The sequence below is a fragment of the Streptopelia decaocto genome (assembly GCF_964273445.1).
Source record: "Streptopelia decaocto genome assembly, contig: HAP1_SCAFFOLD_2177, whole genome shotgun sequence".
NCBI lineage: Eukaryota > Metazoa > Chordata > Aves > Columbiformes > Columbidae > Streptopelia > Streptopelia decaocto.
The window spans coordinates 1-20,228 of record NW_028116717.1 but is presented as its reverse complement, the minus strand read 5'-3'; the positions used below and the strand labels follow the sequence as shown (position 1 = coordinate 20,228).

Genomic DNA, 20,228 nt, shown 5'->3' with positions numbered 1-20,228 from the left:
GGGTGGGGTGGGGGTGTGTCTGTGTGTGTCCCCCCCCCCCGCTGCTTTGGGGACACACGCGGGACCGCGGGGGGGCACCGATGGGGCCACCGATGGGGTCACCGGGGGGGTCCCCGGGGAATCCCCAGGGGGGGTCACCGCGGGGTCACCGGGGGGGTCACCGGGGGTCACCGCGGAGGTCACCGGGGGTCACCGATGGGGTTCCCGGGGGTCACCGGGGGATCCCCGGGGGTGTCACCGGGGTCACCGATGACGTCACTGGGGTGGTCCCAGGGAGTCCCCGGGGGTGTCACCGCGGGGGTCACCGGGGAATCCCCGGGGGGGTCACCGCGGGTCACCGATGGGGTCCCCAGGGAATCCCGGGGGGGGTCACCGCGGGGTCACCGGAAGTCACCGATGGCGTCACCGGGGATCCCCGGGGGGGGTCACCGCGGGGTCACCGATGGGGTTCCCGGGGGATCCCCGGGGGTGTCACCGCGGGTCACCGCGGGGTCACCGATGGGGTCCCCGGGGGTCCGTGCCCCCCCCTACACATAATACTCCTTGTCCTTGTTCCGCCGGCCCCTCCCGGGCGCTTTGGCGGGGCCGGACGGTGCCACTTTCTCCTTGGGGGGGGACACCCCGGCGGCCCCTCCGCTGTGTTGCGGGCAGCGGCCGCTCCCGCGGGGCCGGGGGGGCCGTTTCCCGCCAAGCGGTGCGGGTGGGGCTCCCCGGGGAAGCCGGAGCCGTCGTCCCGGTTGCGGTACTTGTACATGGCGTAGAGCAGGATGAGGATACAGAGCGCGGCGGCCGCCACGATCCCGACCACCATGCCCGTGGTGCCGCCCGCCTCCCGCACCACCTCCACGGCGCCAGGGGGCGCTGCTGTGGGCACAACCAGCGCGGGGCGGGGCGTCACCACCGGCGGCGTCACGCGGGGGGGGCGCCCGCCTAACCCCCCCCCTACCCCCACCCCCCCCGCCACCCCCCCCCTCCCGGGGGTGCCGTTCGCCCGCCGGTAACAACCCCGGCAACGCCACGGCCACGGTGGGGGGGGGGGGCTCGGTGAGCACGGCGCCGCGCGGCCGCGGCGCCGCCATATCCCCCCCCCCCTCCTCAATGGTTTCGCCCGGGCCGCGTTGCCCGCCAAAATCCTCGTCGTCCGCGGGGGGCGCGTTGGGATCGGCCGCCGCCTCCCCGGACGCGAAGCCCGAGGGCTCCTCACAGTCCGGCCCGCACGCGGCGGCCCCGCCCGCGCTGGGGAACGGGGGCGGGGCGTGGGGGGCTCCGCCCCCGGTGGGCGGGGCCGCGGGCAGCACGAGTTCACCGCCTGTGGAGACAAAAAGGGCGGGAAAAAGGGGGGGGGGGGGGGGAGAGGGGGGGGCGCGTCACCCCCCGCCGGGCCCCCCCCGGCCCCCCCCGACCCCCCCGCGCGTCATTAGCATAATGAGCTGTTAATTAATTAATTAATCCCTTTTTTTTGTTGGTCGTTGCCGGTTGAACTTACATCGCGGGGCGGGGCCGGGTGATTTTAGCGTGGAGGAGAAAAAAAGGCAAATTGCAGGAAGGAAACGGAAACGGAGAGAAAAACAACCGGAAAACAAGGAAAAGAAACGGAACCGGAACCAAAGGGAACGAGGAAACAACGAAAAGGCACAAAATGGAACGGAAAGGAGAGAAAAGAACAGAAAGGGAAGAAGAGAAAACACTCGGTGAGACGGCGCGCGGGGGAGGGGCGCTGAGCCCTGACCTCTGACCCCTGACCTCTGACCCCTGGCCGTCCCCGTGTCCGTCTGTCCCCATGTCCGTCTGTCCCCATGTCCGTCTGACCCCTGTCCCCATGTCCGTCTGTCCGTCCGACCCCATGTCCGTCTGTCCCCGTGTCCGTCTGTCCCCATGTCCGTCTGTCCCCATGTCCGTCCGTCCCCCTGTCCGTCCGTCCCCATGTCCGTCCGTCCCCATGTCCGTCTGTCCCCATGTCCCCCTGGCCGTCCGTCCCCTGTCCGTCTGTCCGTCTGACCCCTGTCCGTCTGTCCCCGTGTCGCTCTGGCCTCTGTCCCCTGTCTGTGTGTCCGTCTGTCCCCATGTCCATCTGTCCCTCTGACCCCTGGCCGTCTGTCCCCATGTCCGTCTGTCCCCATGTCCGTCTGTCCCTCTGACCCCTGTCTGTGTGTCCGTCTGTCCCCATGTCCATCTGTCCCCATGTCCCCCTGTCCGTCTGTCCCTCTGACCCCTGTCTGTGTGTCCGTCTGTCCCCATGTCCCTCTGACCCCTGGCCGTCCATCCCCGTGTCCGTTTGTCCCTCTGTCCCCATGTCCGTCTGTCCCCATGTCCGTCTGTCCCCGTGTCCATCTGTCCCTCTGACCCCTGGCCGTCTGTCCCCATGTTCGTCTGACCCCTGTCCGTCTGTCCGTCCCCATGTCCGTCCGTCCCCGTGTCCGTCTGTCCCCTGTCCGTCTGTCCCCATGTCCGTCTGACCCCTGTCCGTCTGTCCCCGTGTCGCTCTGGCCTCTGTCCCCATGTCCCCCTGTCCGTCTGTCCCTCTGACCCCATGTCCCCCTGTCCGTCTGTCCCCATGTCCGTCTGTCCCCATGTCCGTCCGTCCCCATGTCCCCCTGTCCATCTGTCCCTCTGACCCCTGGCCGTCTGTCCCTCTGTCCCCATGTCCGTTTGTCCCTCATGTCCCCCTGTCTGTCTGTCCCCGTGTCCCCCTGTCCGTCTGTCCCTCTGACCCCTGGCCGTCTGTCCCCGTGTCCATCTGACCCCCAGCCATGCGTCCGTCTATCCCTCTATCCCCTGTCAGTCTGTCCATGTGTCCCCGTCCATCTGTCCCCCTGTCCCTCTGTCCCCATGTCCGTCTGTCCCCCTGTCCCTCTGTCCCCTGGCCGTGTGTCCTGCTGGCCGTCTGTCCCTCTGTTCCCTGTCAGTCTGTCCCTCTGTCTCCTATCCGTGTGTCCTGCTGTCCCCTTGTCCCTCTGTCCCCTGTCTGTCTGTCCCTCTGTCCTGCTGTCCCTCTGTCCCCTGTCTGTCTGTCCCTCTGTCCTGCTGTCCCTCTGTCCGGCCACGGGGCGTCCGTCTGTCCCTCTACCACCGTCCCTGATCCTTCCTCTGTCCGTCTGTCCATCCGTCCGTCTGTCCATCCGCCCCCGTGTCCGTGCAGCCCCGTGTCCGTCTGTCTGTCCCCGGACCCGTCCTGGATTCCATCCGTCCATCTGTCCATCCTCCCGTCCTTCACTCCATCCACGTGTCCGTCTGTCCGTCCACCCGTTCGCCCACCGTCACGCTTCCCGCCTGTCCGTCTGTCCGTCCCTGAGCCCATCGCCTGTCTGTCCGTCTGTCCATCATCCACCTGTCCCTCCATCCGCCATCTGTCCGTCTGTCTGTCTGTTCTCCCCTTGTCCATCATCCATCTGTCTGTCCGTCCCCCTCTCAGCCCTTGGGGGACCCAGGCGTCCGGTGGACACCTGTGGGTGCTGGGAGGACCCAGGCGTCCGGGAGGGACCCAGGCGTCCGGGGAGGGACCCAGGAGTTCGGGGAGGGACCCAGGAGTTCGGGGGGGACCCAGGAGTTCGGGGGGGACCCAGGAGTTCAGGAGGGACCCAGGAGTTCGGGAGGGACCCAGGAGTTCAGGGGGGACCCAGGCGTCCGGGAAGGACCCAGGTGTCCGGGGAGGGACCCAGGAGTTCGGGGAGGGACCCAGGCGTCCGGGGGACACCCGTGGGTGCTGCGCATGGGGGGAGGGGCAGGGGTGTGACAGCTTCACACGTGGGGGTGACCCCCGGACGCCGGGGTCCCCTCCCTGGCTGTCCGTCCGTCTGTCTGGGGGGGTGGGCGGGCGGGGCTTGCACGGGGCACACGCGTGTGGGCGGGGCCGTGGGCGGGGCCGTGGGCGGGGCGTGCACGGGGGGGTCTGTGCACGAGTGTGTGCGTGTGAGCGGCTCTTGTGCACACGGGGGGGGGTGTGTGTGTGTGTGTGACCGTGTCCCCAGACACACGCGGGTGTGAGGGGAATAATGGGGGTGGGCGTGTCAGTGGGCGTGTCACTGGGTGTGTCAGTGGGCGTGTCACTGGGTGTGTCTGTGTCACTGGGTGTGTCAGTGGGTGTGTCAGTGGGTGTGTCTGGGTCACTGGGTGTGTCACTGGGTGTGTCTGGGTGTGTCCAGGTGTCAGTGGGTGTGTCACTGGGTGTGTCTGTGTCACTGGGTGTGTCAGTGGGTGTGTCAGTGGGTGTGTCTGGGTCAGTGGGTGTGTCACTGGGTGTGTCACTGGGTGTGTCAGTGGGTGTGTCTGGGTCACTGGGTGTGTCACTGGGTGTGTCTGGGTGTGTCCAGGTGTCAGTGGGTGTGTCAATGGGTGTGTCTGGGTCAGTGGGTGTGTCACTGGGTGTGTCTGGGTCACTGGGTGTGTCACTGGGTGTGTCTGGGTGTGTCCAGGTGTCAGTGGGTGTGTCAATGGGTGTGTCTGGGTCACTGGGTGTGTCACTGGGTGTGTCTGGGCGTGTCCAGGTGTCAGTGGGTGTGTCAATGGGTGTGTCTGTGTCACTGGGTGTGTCAGTGGGTGTGTCTGGGTGTGTCCAGGTGTCAGTGGGTGTGTCTGGGTCACTGGGTGTGTCAGTGGGTGTGTCTGGGTGTGTCCAGGTGTCAGTGGGTGTGCCTGGGTCACTGGGTGTGTCAGTGGGTGTGTGCAGGTGTGTCTCGGCGTGTCCAGGTGTCAATGGGTGTGTCAATGGGTGTGTCCTTGTCAACGGGTGTGTCAATGGGTGTGCCCAGGTCACTGGGTGTGTCTGTGGGTGTGTCTGGTTGTGTCACTGGGTGTATCCGGTCGTGTCCAGGTGTCAATGGGTGTGTCAATGGGTGTGTCCAGGTCACTGGGTGTATCACTGGGTGTGTCTGGGTGTCACTGGGTGTATCTATGGGTGTGTCAGTGGGCGTGGCAGGGTGTGTGCAGGTGTGTCTGATGTCACTGGGTGTGTCACTGGGTGTGTCTATGGGTGTGTGCAGGTGTGTCTGGTGTGTCTGGGCGTGTCCAGGTGTCAGTGGGTGTGTCAATGGGTGTGTCTGGGTCAGTGGGTGTGTCAGTGGGTGTGTCCGGGCGTGTCCAGGTGTCAGTGGGTGTGTCAATGGGTGTGTCTGGGTCAGTGGGTGTGTCAGTGGGTGTGTCCGGGCGTGTCCAGGTGTCAGTGGGTGTGTCAATGGGTGTGTCTGGGTCAGTGGGTGTGTCAGTGGGTGTGTCAATGGGTGTGTCTGGGTCAGTGGGTGTGTCAGTGGGTGTGTCCGGGCGTGTCCAGGTGTCAGTGGGTGTGTCAGCGGGGTGTCTGGGTGCGTCCAGGTGTATCTGGGTGTATCAATGGGATGTCCGTGTATGTCTGGGCGTGTCCAGGTGTGTCAGTGGGCGTGTCCAGGTGCGTCAGTGGGCGTGTCCAGGTGTCAGTGGGCGTGTCTGGGTGCGTCTGGGGGGCAGTGGGCATTTCTGGGTGTGTCAGTGGGTGTGCCAGTGGGCGTGTTCAGGTCTCAGTGGGTGTGTCCTGATTTGTGGGGGAGTGTCGGGGCGTGTCCGTGGGCGTGTCCGTGGGCGTGTCCGTGGGCGTGTCCGTGGGCGGGGCCGCACCCACCTGTCCCGGGCTCACACTCCTCCAGGTCCTCGTCGTCGCTGGGACACTCGGCCGAGGCCACCAGGAGATCGTCCGTGTTCTGGGGGGGAGGGGAGGGGAGGGGGCGCTCACCCGGGGACCCAGGCGTCCGGGACCCCTGGGGACCCCCGACCCCCCAGACCCCCAGGGACCCAGGCGTCCGGGACACCCCCACCCCCCACACACCCTCCTGTCTCCCCCACGTCCCCCTGTCCCCACTGTGTCCCCACATCTGACCCATGTCCCCACATATCCCCCATGTCCCCATATCCCCCCATGTCCCCATGTCCCCCCATATCCCCCAATGTCCCCCATATCCCCCAGTGTCCCCCATGTCCTTTAATGTCCCCATGTCCCCCATACCCCCACACCCCCCACATCCCCCCATATCCCCCCTATGCCCCAGTGTCCCCCATGTCCCCATATTCCCCATATCCCCCAATGTCCCCATATTACCCAGTGTCCCCCATGTCCCCACATCCCCCCATATCCCCCATGTCCCCCATGTCCCCCATGTCCCCATATCCCCCCATATCCCCTAATGTCCCCCATGTCCCTATGTCCCCATATCCCCCATGTCCCCCATATCCCCCAATGTCCCCATGTCCCCATATTCCCCATATCCCTCATTGTCCCCCATGTCCCCATATTCCCCATATCCCTCATTGTCCCCCATGTCCCCATATCCCCCCATGTCCCCATAGCCTCCCATATCCCCCATGTCCCCCCATATCCCCATATCCCCCAGTGTCCCCCAATGTCCCCCTATTCCCCAGTGTCCCCCTTGTCCCCATATCCCCCCATGTCCCCATATCCCCCAATGTCCCCCATGTCCCCATATCCCCCGATGTCCCGACGTCCCCCCATGTCCCCCTTGTCCCCATGTCCCCCTTGTCCCCATAGCCCCCCATGTCCCCATACCCCCCCATGTCCCCCTTGTCCCCATATCCCCCCATGTCCCCATATCCCCAGTGTCCCCCATATCCCCCAGTGTCCCCCAATGTCCCCATATCCCCCCATGTCCCCATATCCCCCCATGTCCCCATATCCCCCCATGTCCCCATATCCCCCAGTGTCCCCCATGTCCCCATACCCCGCCATGTCCCCCCCGCCCCCACCTGCGCCACGGTGTCGCGCAGGGTGGGCGAGCGCCCCCTGCGGGTGGTGGTGGTGGCCATGGTGGTGGTGGTCTCCATGATGGTGGTGGCCATGTCGGGCGGGGCGGGCGTGGCGCCGGGCGGGGCGGGGGGCGGGGCCGGCTCCCCCACCAGGCGCAGGTCGCCCTCCAGGCGCACCCTGGGGTGCCCCTCGGCCGCCAGCGCCAGCAGCTTCAGCCCGTTGTAGTAGAGCCCCGAGAGCTGCCCCTGGAACGGGCGGCCCCGCTCGCCGCCCCCGACCCGCACCAGCGCCTGGCTGTTGAAGATGGTCAGCTGGCGGCCTGGGGGGGGCGGGGCCGGTCAGGGACACGCCCACTGGGGGCCACGCCCACCCGCCCCCGCCCCAACCACAGCCGGACCCATTGACCCCACCCACACCAGCGCCTGGCTGTTGAAGATGGTCAGCTGGCGGCCTGGGGGGGGCGGGGCCGGTCAGGGACACGCCCACTGGGGGACACGCCCCCCCGCCCCCGCCCCAACCACAGCCGGACCCATTGACCCCACCCACACCAGTGCCTGGCTGTTGAAGATGGTCAGCTGACGGGCTAAGGGGGCGGGGCCGGTCAGGGACACGCCCACTGGGGGACACGCCCACCCTGACCCCGCCCAGACCCTGCCCTGAGCCGTTGACCCCACCCTGAGCCATCAAACACCCCCCATGCACCAGCGCCTGGCTGCTGAAGATGGTCAGCTGACGGGCTAAGGGGGGCGGGGCCAGTCAGGGACACGCCCACTTGGGACCACGCCCACCCTGACCCCGCCCAGACCCCGCCCTGAGCCATCAAACACCCCCCATGCACCAGCGCCTGGCTGCTGAAGATGGTCAGCTGACGGGCTAAGGGGGGGCGGGGCCGGTCAGGGACACGCCCACGAGGGGACACGCCCACCCAGACCCCGCCCAGACCCCACCCAGACTCACTGACCCCACCCAGCCCCCCCATGCGCATGGTGGTCTGGGGGGTGAATGGGGGCAGCTGGCGGCCTGCAGGGGGCGGGGCCGCTCAGGGACACGCCCACTGGTGGCCACGCCCACCCCGGCCCCGCCCAGACTCACTGACCACGCCCTGACCCCACCCGGACCCATCAACCCCCCTCCCCCCCAATGCACCAGGGGCTGGCTGGTGTAGATGGGGGCGGGGCCAAGGTGGGGTCATGGCCCCGCCCACACGTAGCCACGCCCCCTCAGGCCCCGCCCACCCCCGCACATGGCGGCCTGCAGGGGGCGGGGCCAAGCCAGGGACACGCCCACCCCGCCCATGGGTTCAGGGGCCCCACCCCCCGTGTGGCTCCTCCCTGGGCCAATCAGTCGCTAATTAGTGGGGGGTTAATTGGCCGTTAGAGGGTTTAGCGGGTGGGCAGCGCTCGCTCGTTAGGGGGCGGTTAATGGGGGGGTTAACGGGGTTATGGGGGTTCATGGCGGGAGGGGGGGCCGGACGCCTGGGTCCCTGGACAGGGAGGTCCCTGGGGATGGGGGGGGCCCGGACGCCTGGGTCCCCAAACATCTGGGGCCCGGATGCCTGGGTCCCCAAGTGGCTGGGACCTCAAACACCTGGGTCCAGGACTCCTGGGTCCCCAAACATCTGGTCTCCAAATATCTGGGTCCTGGAACCCCACGGACCTGAACATCTGGACCCCAAACATCTGGGTCCCCAATTGCCCAGGTCCCCCAGTATGTGGGTCCCAGACATCAGGGAGCCGAACATCTGGATCCATGAGCATCCAGGTCCCAAACATCTGGGCCACAAATATTGGGGTCCCAAACATCTGGATCCCTGGAGTGTTCGGGTCCCAAACATCTGGGTCCCTGTACATCTGGGTCCCAGACATCTGGATCCATTATCATCAGGGTCCCTAAACATCCAGGTCCCAAAACATCTGGATCCATGAGCATATGGGTCCCAAACATCTGGATCCACGAACCTTTGGGTCCCCAAACATCTGGACCCGCGAGTATTTGGGTCCCAGACATCCAGGTCCCCGAGCATCCGGGTCCAAAACATCTGGACCCATGAACATCTGGATCCACGAGCATCCAGGTCCCAAACATATGGGTCCCAAACATCTGGATCCATGAGCATTTGGGTCTCAAACATTCAGGTCCCTGAGCATCCGGATCCCAAACATCTGGATCCCTGAGCATCCGGGTCCCAAACATTTGGGTCCCAAACATCTGGCCCCACGAGCATCCGGGTGCCGAGGCTGCGGGACCCAGGCGTCCGGGCGCGGTGGGCGGGGCGGGCGCGGTGGGCGGGGCCCGTTACCTTTGTCCAGCAGCCATTCGTCCACCACCCGCCCCAGGCGGAAGGGGATTCGCTGCCGCGCCAGCGCCAGCCGCTCGCTGTCCCCGCTGCCTTGGGAGGGAGGAGGACACAGTCACGCCACGCCCACCGGGACACGCCCACCGGGCACGCCCACTCGGGACACGCCCACACGGGGACACGCCCATGGACATGGGCACACCCACCGGCTGGCCCATGGGCTTGCCCGGGGACACGCCCACAACGGGGACACGCCCACAACGGGGACACGCCCACTCGGGGACACGCCCACAACGGGGACACGCCCACTCGGGGACACGCCCACGGACACGCCCAGGGGAGAGGACAAGGACACGCCCACCAGGGGGCACCGCGGTGGCAGCGGGACACGGTGATGTCACTGTGATGTCACTGTGATGTCACTGTGATCTGAGCGTGATGTCACTGTGATGTCACTGTGAGGTGAGCGTGATACTCACTGTGAGGTCACTGTGATGTCACTGTGATGTCACTGTGATGTCACTGTGGCATCACCAGTAGTGTCACTGTGATGTATGACGTCACTGTGATGTCACTGTGATGTCACTGTGATGTCACCACCAGTGTCACTGTGATGTCATTGTGATGTCACTGTGATGTCACTGTGATGTCACTATGGCATCACCAGCAGTGTCACTGTGATGTGAGCGTGATGTCACTGTGATGTCATTGATGTGAGTATGATGTCACTGTGATGTCAGTGTCGCATTACCAGCGGTGCCACTGTGACGTCATTGTGATGTTGCTGTGATGTCACCAGAAGTGCCACTGTGATGTCATTGTGATGTCACTGTGATGTCACTGTGACGTCACCGTGATGGCCCCAGCACACAACCCGAATGTCCCCACGGGTGTCGCCGTCACGTGGCCGTGACGTCACTGCTGGTGTCACCACAATGGCACTGTGACGTCATCAGGACACAACTGTGATGTCACCGTGTCGTGATGTCACCGTGACGTCACCGCGGCCTCACCCTGCGTGTGTCCCCGTGGGCGTGGCCGTGATGTCACCGGTGGGCGTGGCCGTGTTGCCCCCCAGTGGGCGTGGCCGTGATGGGCCCAGTGGGCGTGGCCATGACGTCACCGGTGGGCGTGGCCGGGGGGGGGAGGGGGGTTATGGGGCCTTTATGGGGCCGTTAGGGGGCGGGGGAGGGGCCGTTCGTTAGTGCCCTCGTTAGGGGTCGCTGCTTTAATTAGTGCCTTAATTAGCGGGGGAGGGGCAGCCGGGGGGTGGGGCTACGGGGGCCTATGGGGCTATAGGGGCCTATGGGGCACCCATGGGTGCCATGGGGGGGTCGCTGGGTATGGGGGCACCTATGGGTGCTGCGGGGTCACTGGGAGGTGCCTATGGGTGCTATAGGGTCGCTATGGGGTGTCGGTGTCTATGGGGCCATAGGGGGCACCCGGGGGGTCTCGGGGCCCTGTGGGTGCTATGGAGGGTCCCTATGGATTCTATAGGGGGCGCTGCTCGTGCAGGGGGCTCTGGGTGCTCTGGGGCGACCCTATGGGTGCTATAGGGGTACATAAGGGTGCTATAGGGGTACATAAGGATGCTACAGGGGTTCATACGGATGCTACAGGGGTACATATGGATGCTATAGGGTGCCATAGGGTTCTATGGGGGGGTCTCTCTCGTGCACGGCGCCCCCGTCCACCTGCAGGGGGGCTCCCTAGGGGTGTCCATAGGTGTCTAGAGGTGTCCATAGGGTGTCTATAGGTGTCCATAGGGGTCCATAGAGTATCTATAGGGTACCTGGGGGGTATCTCTCGTGCACGGCGCCCCCGTCCACCTGCAGGGTGGCTCCCTAGGGGTGTCTATAGGTGTCTATAGGGGTCCATAGGGGTCCATAGGGTGTCCATAGGGTACCTGGGGGGTATCTCTCGTGCACGGCGCCCCCGTCCACCTGCAGGGTGGCTCCCTAGGGGTGTCTATAGGGGTCCATAGGGTGTCCATAGGGTACCTGGGGGGTATCTCTCGTGCACGGCGCCCCCGTCCACCTGCAGGGTGGCTCCCTAGGGGTGTCTATAGGTGTCTATAGGGGTCCATAGGGGTCCATAGGGTGTCCATAGGGTACCTGGGGGGTATCTCTCGTGCACGGCGCCCCCGTCCACCTGCAGGGTGGCGTTGCCGCCGCTGCGCGTGAACCGAACCACGTGGAAGCGCCCGTCGCTCACGGGCGCCGGCTCCTGCAGAGCAATGTCCTCGGTGCCCACGTTGAACAGCACCCCGACCATCCCCCGCACCTGCGGACATGGGGCAGACCCATAGATCACGGACTGACCCACAGACTGACCCACAGCACCCCCACCATCCCCCGCACCTGCGGACATGGGGGGCAGACCCATAGATCACGGACTGACCCACAGATTGACCCACAGATCACGGACTGACCCACAGACTGACCCACAGAGTGACCCACAGATCACGGACTGACCCACAGACTGACCCACAGACTGACCCACAGATCACAGACTGACCCACAGACTGACCCACAGATCATGGACTGACCCACAGACTGACCCACAGACTGACCCACAGACTGACCCACAGCACCCCAACCATCCCCTGCACCTGTGGGGACATGGGGGGCAGACCCATAGATCATGGACTGACCCACAGATCATGGACTGACCCATAGAGTGACCCATAGACCACAGACTGACCCATAGACCATAGAGTGACCCACAGACCACAGACTGACCCATAGATTGACCCATAGATTGACCCATAGACCACAGACTGACCCATAGACCATAGAGTGACCCATAGACCCACAGACCATAGAGTGACCCATAGACCATAGAGTGACCCATAGACCCATAGACCATAGAGTGACCCACAGACCCATAGACCATAGAGTGACCCATAGACCCATAGACCATAGAGTGACCCACAGACCCATAGACCATAGAGTGACCCATAGACCCATAGACCATAGAGTGACCCACAGACCCATAGACCATAGAGTGACCCATAGACCACAGACTGACCCATAGACCCATAGACCATAGAGTGACCCATAGACCATAGAGTGACCCATAGACCCATAGACCATAGAGTGACCCATAGACCATAGAGTGACCCATAGACCATAGACCATAGAGTGACCCATAGACCATAGAGTGACCCATAGACCCATAGACCATAGAGTGACCCATAGACCATAGAGTGACCCACAGACTGACCCCCATTCCTCACTCACCGTGTGCAGCTGCAGGAAGGTCCCCAGGCCCCAGTGTCCCCATGTCCCCATGTGTCCCATGATGTCCCCATGTCCCATGTGTCCCATATATCCCATATATCCCATATGTCCCATGATGTCCCATGGTGTCCCATGTGTCCCATATATCCCATATGTCCCATGATGTCCCCATGATGTCCCATGGTGTCCCATGTGTCCCATATGTCCCATGATGTCCCCATGTCTCATGATGTCCCCATGATGTCCCATGATGTCCCCATGTCCCATGTGTCCCATATATCCCATAAGTCCCATGATGTCCCCATGATGTCCCATGGTGTCTCATGTCTGACCCCGGGCTGTCCCTGTGCTATCTCTATGATGTCCCCATATCCCATGGTGTCCCATGGTGTCCCATGATGTCCCATGTCCCCATCATGTCCCCATGTCCCATGATGTCCCATGATGTCCCATGATGTCCCATGATGTCCCCATGTCCCCATGACTCACAATGTGCAGCTGCAGGAAGTCCCCCAGCCCGGCCGCGCTCTCCACCCGCAGCACCACGGTGTCCCCATGGCCCCATGTCCCCATGTCCCATGTCCCCATGATGTCCCGTGATGTCCCATGTCCCATGTCCCCATGATGTCCCATGATGTCCCATGTCCCATGATGTCCCGTGTCCCCACACTCACAATGTGCAGCTGCAGGAAGTCCCCCAGCCCGGCCGCGCTCTCCACCCGCAGCACCACGGTGTCCCCATGGTGTCCCATGATGTCCCATGTCCCCATGATGTCCCATGTCCCCATGTCCCCATGATGTCCCCATGTCCCATGTGTCCCATGATGTCCCATGTCCCCATGATGTCCCCATGTCCCCATGTGTCCCATGATGTCCCATGTCCCCATGATGTCCCGTGTCCCCACACTCACAATGTGGAGCTGCAGGAAGTCGCCCAGCCCGGCCGCGCTCTCCACCCGCAGCACCACGGTGTCCCCATGGCCCATGTCCCCATGTCCCCATGGTGTCCCCATGATGTCCCATGTCCCCATGATGTCCCATGATGTCCCCATGATGTCCCATGTCCCCATGGCCCATGTCCCCATGGTGTCCCCATGATGTCCCATGATGTCCCATGTCCCATGATGTCCCGTGTCCCCACACTCACAATGTGCAGCTGCAGGAAGTCCCCCAGCCCGGCCGCGCTCTCCACCCGCAGCACCACGGTGTCCCCATGGCCCCATGTCCCATGATGTCCCCATGATGTCCCCATGTCCCCATGATGTCCCATGTCCCCATGTCCCCATGATGTCCCATGTCCCATGATGTCCCATGTCCCCATGATGTCCCCATGTCCCCATGTGTCCCATGATGTCCCATGTCCCATGATGTCCCGTGTCCCCACACTCACAATGTGCAGCTGCAGGAAGTCGCCCAGCCCGGCCGCGCTCTCCACCCGCAGCACCACGGCCTCGAGCTGGCGGGTGCTGAGCCCCAGCGCCAGCCGGTCCACGCGGGTGCTCGGCCGCTCGTTGGGCGGCCACGTGTACGTGATGGAGGCGCCGCCTTTGCCGAAGATGAACGTGGTGCCGGCTGCGGGACGGGGACGCGTCAGGGGACAGGGACATGGGACATGGGGACGCGTCAGGGGACACATCAGGGGACGCGTCAGGGACAGGGGACATGGGGACATGGGGACACGTCAGGGGACAGGGACATGGGACATGGACACGTCAGGGACGTGGGGACACGGGGCGTCAGGGGACGCGTCAGGGGACATGGGGACAGAGGGACAGCGGGGACGCGTCAGGGGACACAATGGGACATGGGGACAGGGACAGGTCAGGGGACATGGGGACACAGGGACGTCAGGGGACGCGTCAGGGGACATGGGGACACATCAGGGGACACACAGGGGACATGGGACAGGGACAGGGACACGTCAGGGGACATGGGGACACAGGGACGTCAGGGGACGCGTCAGGGGACATGGGGACACATCAGGGGACACATCAGGGGACATGGGACAGAGACAGGGACACATCAGGGGACATGGGCCATGGGGACATGGGGACAGGGGACACATCAGAGGGACATGGGGACAGGGACACATCAGGGGACACCATGGGACATGGGGACACGGGACATGGGACAAGGACATGGACAGGGACACGTCAGGGGACATGTCAGGGGACACGGGACAGGGACATGGGGACATGGGACAGGGACAGGGACACAGGGCATGGGACAGGGGACATGGGGACACAGGACAGGGACACGTCAGGGGACATGGGGACATGGGGACAGGGACATGGGGACACATCAGGGGACATGGGACATGGGAACAGGGACACAGGACAGGGACACGTCAGGGGACACGGGACAGGGACATGGGGACATGGGACAGAGACACAGGACAGAGGACATGGGACATGGGACAGGGACACATCAGGGGACATGGGGACGTCAGGGGACACGGGACAGGGACAGGGACACATCAGGGGACACATCAGGGGACATGGGGACAGGGACACGTCAGGGGACACGGGACAGGGACACGGGACAGGGACACGTCAGGGGACACGGGGACACAGGACATGGGGACAGGGACATGGGACATGGGACAGGGGACACATCAGGGGGACACAGGACAGGGGACATGGGGACACGGTCAGTGGGGACACGGGTCAGCGGGGGGGGACACAGGACAGGTCCCGGGGGTCACAGGGATTTGGGACGGGGGGACACAGGGGACACGGGACAGGTCACCAGGGTTGGGGACGGGGGGACAGGTCACGGGGTCACGCGATGGAGGTGCCACCCGGCTGGGGACACAGGGGTCAAAGGTCAGAGGTCACGGGGGTCAAGGGGACCTCAGGGTTGGGGACAAAGGGGGGGACCCAGACACTGGGGGAGGGGCCCAAACTGGGGTTTGCACGAGGATCTGGGGGTTGCACGAGGATCTGGGGTTTGCACGGGGATCTGGGGTTTGCACGAGGATCTGGGGTTTGCACGAGGGATCTGGGGTTTGCACGAGGATCTGGGGGTTGCACGGGGATCTGGGGGTTGCACGAGGATCTGGGGTTTGCACGAGGGATCTGGGGTGTGCACGGGGATCTGGGGTTTGCACGAGGATCTGGGGTTTGCACGAGGATCTGGGGTTTGCACGAGGATCTGGGGGTTGCACGAGGATCTGGGGTTTGCACGAGGATCTGGGGGTTGCACGAGGATCTGGGGGTTGCACGAGGATCTGGGGTTTGCACGGGGATCTGGGGGTTGCACGAGGATCTGGGGGTTGCACGAGGATCTGGGGTTTGCACGAGGGATCTGGGGCCTCGCACGAGGATCTGGGGTTTGCACGAGGGATCTGGGGGTTGCACGAGGATCTGGGGGTTGCACGGGGATCTGGGGTTTGCACGAGGATCTGGGGTTTGCACGGGGATCTGGGGTTTGCACGAGGATCTGGGGTTTGCACGAGGGATCTGGGGTTTGCACGAGGATCTGGGGGTTGCATGAGGGATCTGGGGGTTGCACGGGGATCTGGGGGTTGCACGAGGATCTGGGGGTTGCACGAGGATCTGGGGTTTGCACGGGGGATCTGGGGTTTGCACGAGGGATCTGGGGTTTGCACGAGGATCTGGGGTTTGCACGGGGGATCTGGGGTTTGCACGAGGGTCTGGGGTTTGCACGAGGGTCTGGGGGTTGCACGAGGATCTGGGGTTTGCACGAGGATCTGGGGTTTGCACGGGGATCTGGGGGTTGCACGAGGGATCTGGGGGTTGCACGAGGATCTGGGGTTTGCACGAGGATCTGGGGGTTGCACGAGGGCTCCCCTCCCCCCCCCCAGCGCCGTGGGGCACACGCGGGTCTCGCACACTCATCCACCCCCACACACAAACACACGCGCGTGTGCACGGGGGGGGGCACGGGCACCCCCACAGACCTCGCCCCTCCCCCTCCAACCTGCCCATCCCCCCAACCCGCCCATCCCCCCAACCCCGGTGGTCCCGGGGTGGGGAGGGGGGGGAGGGGAAGAAAATGGGGGGGGCGGGGTCTGGAGGGGGAGGGGGAGGAGGAAGAAGATGGGGGCGGGGACCCCAGGATGAGGAGGAAGAGCATGAGACCATGAGGAGGAGGAGGAAGAGGAGGAGGAGGAAGAGGAAGAGGAGGAAGAGGAGGAGGAAGAGGAGGAGGAGGAAGAGGAGGAGGAGGAAGAGGAGGAGGAAGGCGGCAAAGAGGAGGAGGAGGAAGAGGAGACCACGGGAAGGAGGAGGATGAGGGTGAGGAGGAGGAGGAAGAAGAGGAGGAGGAGGAAGGCTGGTGGGTCCCCAGGGAGGAAGAGGAAGGGCCGTGAGGAAGATGAGGATGAGGAGGAAGAGGAAGGTCGGTGGGTGTCTGAGGAAGAGGAGACCATGAGGAGGAAGAGGAGGATGAGAAGAGGCTGAAGATGAGACCATGAGAACGAGGAAGAGGAGGAAGAAGAGGAGGAGACGACCATGAGAAGGTGAGGAAGAGGAGGAGGAGGAAGGCAAAGAAGAGGAGGAAGAAGGCGAGGAAGAGGAGGAAGAAGAGGAGGAGGAGGAAGAACAGGAGGAGACCACCATGAGGAGGAGGAGGAAGAGGAGGAGGAAGGCAAAGAAGAGGAGGGAGGAGGTGAGGAAGAGGAGGAGGGTGAGGACGAAGGCTGCTGGAGGATGAGGATGAAGAGGATGAGGAGGAAGAGGAAGAAGAGGAGGATGAGGAGGATGAGGAAGGTCGCACCAGAATGTCCCCGGGTGAGGAAGGTGAGGAAGAGGAAGGATGTGAGCAGGAAGAGGAGGAGGAGAAAAGATGAGGAGGAGGAGAAAAGAGGAGGAAGAGGAGGAAGAGGAAGGTGAGAAGGACAATGAGGAACAGGAGACCATGAGGAGGAAGAGGAAGGTCCGTGGGCACCTGAGGAAGAGGAGACTGAGGGGGAGGAGGAGGAGGATGAGGAGGATGAAGGTCTCACTGTGATGCCACTGGGTGAGGAAGGGTGGGGGAGGGGGAGAGGAAGAGGAGGATGAGAAGGAAGAGGAGGAAGAAGAAGAGGATGATGATGAAGATGATGATGATGAAGGTCTCACTGTAGTGTCCCCATGTGAGGAAGGGGAGGGGAGGGGATGATGATGGTGAGGATGATGGTGATGATGAAGGTGATGATGGTGATGATGGTGATGATGAAGGTCTCACCGTGGTGGCCCCGCGTGAGGAAGGGGAGGGGAGGGGATGGTGAGGATGGTGATGGTGATGATGATGATGGTGAGGATGATGATGAGGATGATGATGAGGATGATGGTGATGATGGTGATGATGATGGTGATGGTGGTGATGATGATGAAGGTCTCACCGTGGTGGCCCCGCGTCAGGAAGGGGAGGGGAGGGGATGGTGATGGTGATGATGATGATGATGATGGTGATGATGATGATGGTGATGAAGTCTCACCGTGGTGCCCCCGCGTCAGGAAGGGGAGGGGAGGGGAGGGGATGGTGAGGATGGTGATGGTGATGATGGTGATGATGATGGTGATGATGATGGTGATGGTGATGATGACGATGAAGGTCTCACCGTGGTGCCCCCGCGTCAGGAAGGGGAGGGGAGGGGATGGTGATGATGGTGATGGTGATGATGATGATGGTGATGAAGTCTCACCGTGGTGCCCCCGCGTCAGGAAGGGGAGGGGAGGGGAGGGGATGGTGATGATGATGATGATGATGGTGATGAAGTCTCACCGTGGTGGCCCCGCGTCAGGAAGGGGAGGGGAGGGGATGGTGATGGTGATGAAGATGATGATGAAGATGATGATGAAGATGATGATGATGAAGTCTCACCGTGGTGCCCCCGCGTCAGGAAGGGGAGGGGAGGGGAGGGGACGGTGATGATGATGATGATGATGGTGATGATGGTGATGAAGTCTCACCGTGGTGGCCCCGCGTCAGGAAGGGGAGGGGAGGGGATGGTGATGGTGATGAAGATGATGATGAAGATGATGATGAAGATGATGATGATGAAGTCTCACCGTGGTGCCCCCGCGTCAGGAAGGGGAGGGGAGGGGAGGGGATGGTGATGGTGATGATGATGATGATGGTGATGAAGTCTCACCGTGGTGGCCCCGCGTCAGGAAGGGGAGGGGAGGGGATGGTGAGGATGGTGATGATGATGATGATGATGATGATGAAGTCTCACCGTGGTGCCCCCGCGTCAGGAAGGGCGCGCGGTTGATGGCGATGGGGCCCCCCCGGCCGCGCGGGTGGAAATGGTGAACGTGGTGGGTGGTGGAGAGGCTGGAGGAGACGCGGGCGGGGGCGGCGGGGGGGGGCAGCAGCGCCAGGGCCAGCAGGGGCAGCAGCAGCGCCCCCCGGGGACACCGCGACCCCCCCCGGGGACACCGGGACAACGGGGACCCCAGGGACGCAACCAGGGACCCCAATAATGCAACCAGGGACCCCAGTGACGTCCCAGACAGGAGCCCCCCCAGTGCCCGGGCTGGGGACACCAGGGACACCAGTGGGGACACCAGTGACACCCCTCGGGGACACGGGGACACCCCCTGGGGACGCAGGGACAATAGTGACACCAGGGACCCCAATAACGCAACCAGGGACCCCAATAATGGCACCAGGGACCCCAGTGACGTCCCAGACAGGAGCCCCTTCAGTGCCCGGGCTGGGGACACCAGTGGGGACACAAGTGACCCCAGTAATGGCAGCAGTGACCCCCCCCAGGGACACAGGGACACCAGTGACACCCCCTGGGGACACAGGGACAATAGTGACACCAGGGACCCCAATAACGCAACTGGGGACCCCAGTGACGTCCCAGACAGGAGCCCCCTCAGTGCCCGGGCTGGGGACACTGGGGACACCAGGGACACCAGTGGGGACACCAGTGACCCCAGTAATGGCACCAGTAACACCAGTGGGGACACCAGTGACACCAGTGACCACAGGGACACCCCCAAATGGGGCCCCCCGGGGGCCACCAGTGACACCAGTGACCCCAGTAATGGCACCAGGGACCCCAGTGACGTCCCAGACAGGAGCCCCCTCAGTGGGGACACCAGTGACACCAGTGGGGACACTGGGGACACCAGTGGGGACACCAGTGGCCCCAGTGGCACCAGTGGCCCCCCCGGCTCCGGCCCCACGTCCCCCATGGGCCCCTCAGTGTCCCCCCCCCATCGGTGGGGCCCCCGCAGCGGGGGAGGGGCGGCCCCCAAAGTGGGGGGAGGGGAACGAGCCGCCCAGGGGAGGCCCCGATTGGGGGAGGGGGGGAGACCCCAAAGTGGGGGGGGAGGGGGGGAAAGGAGCCCCTGAATGGGGGAGGGAACCCCAAAAGGGGGGGGGGGGGGGAGGCCCCAAAAAGGGGGGGGGGAGACCCCAAAAAGGGGGTGGGGAGACCCCAAAAGGGGGGGACAGAGACCCCAAAAGGGGGGGAGGGGGTTGTGCCCCAAAAAATGGGCTATGGGGGGGTTTTCACCCCAAAATGTGGGGTGGGGGGTGGGGGGAGTGACCCCCAAATGGGGTCAGAACCCCCCAAAAGTGGTTTTAATGGGGGGGTTTGTCCCAAAATGGGGCCGGGGGGGTCGAGCCCCAGTCAAGTGGTTTTAATGGGGGGGGTTGTGCCCCAAAATGGGGCCGGGGGGTCACGAGCCCCCCGTGGGGCCCCAGAAATGGGGCTGGGGGGTGGGGGGAGCCCCAAATTCCCCCCCAAAGGGCCCGGGGGGGTCCCCGAATTCCAACCCCCCCCCAGCTAGGGCTGAAAGGCCCAAAATCCGCCCCCCCGGGGGTGGGGGAGGGGCCTGAGTTCCCCCCAAATCTGCCTCAAAGGGGGCGGGGGGGGCAGAGACCCCAGATGTGGGGCTGGGGGGGGTCAGACACCCCCGATGTGGGGCCGGGGGGGTCCCGCCCCCCCCCGGGCAGGGGGGTCCCGATCCCCCCCCGGGGCTCAGCGCATGCGGGGGGG

At 64.1% G+C, this 20,228-nt stretch overlaps 1 protein-coding gene across 1 annotated transcript; it reads right to left on the bottom strand.

Annotated features, from left to right (window-relative positions):
- Nucleotides 1-425: 425 nt before the first annotated feature.
- On the bottom strand, nt 426-18,929 carry LOC309452107 (neurexin-2-beta-like; the record flags this gene model as incomplete). Its single annotated transcript, XM_082076783.1, has 7 exons — nt 426-1,309; nt 5,591-5,669; nt 6,727-7,046; nt 9,027-9,116; nt 11,138-11,306; nt 13,656-13,837; nt 18,450-18,929. Coding segments are annotated over 7 exons (2,102 nt in total), but the record flags the coding sequence as incomplete, so codon positions are not given.
- Between the last annotated feature and the right edge of the window lie 1,299 nt (nt 18,930-20,228).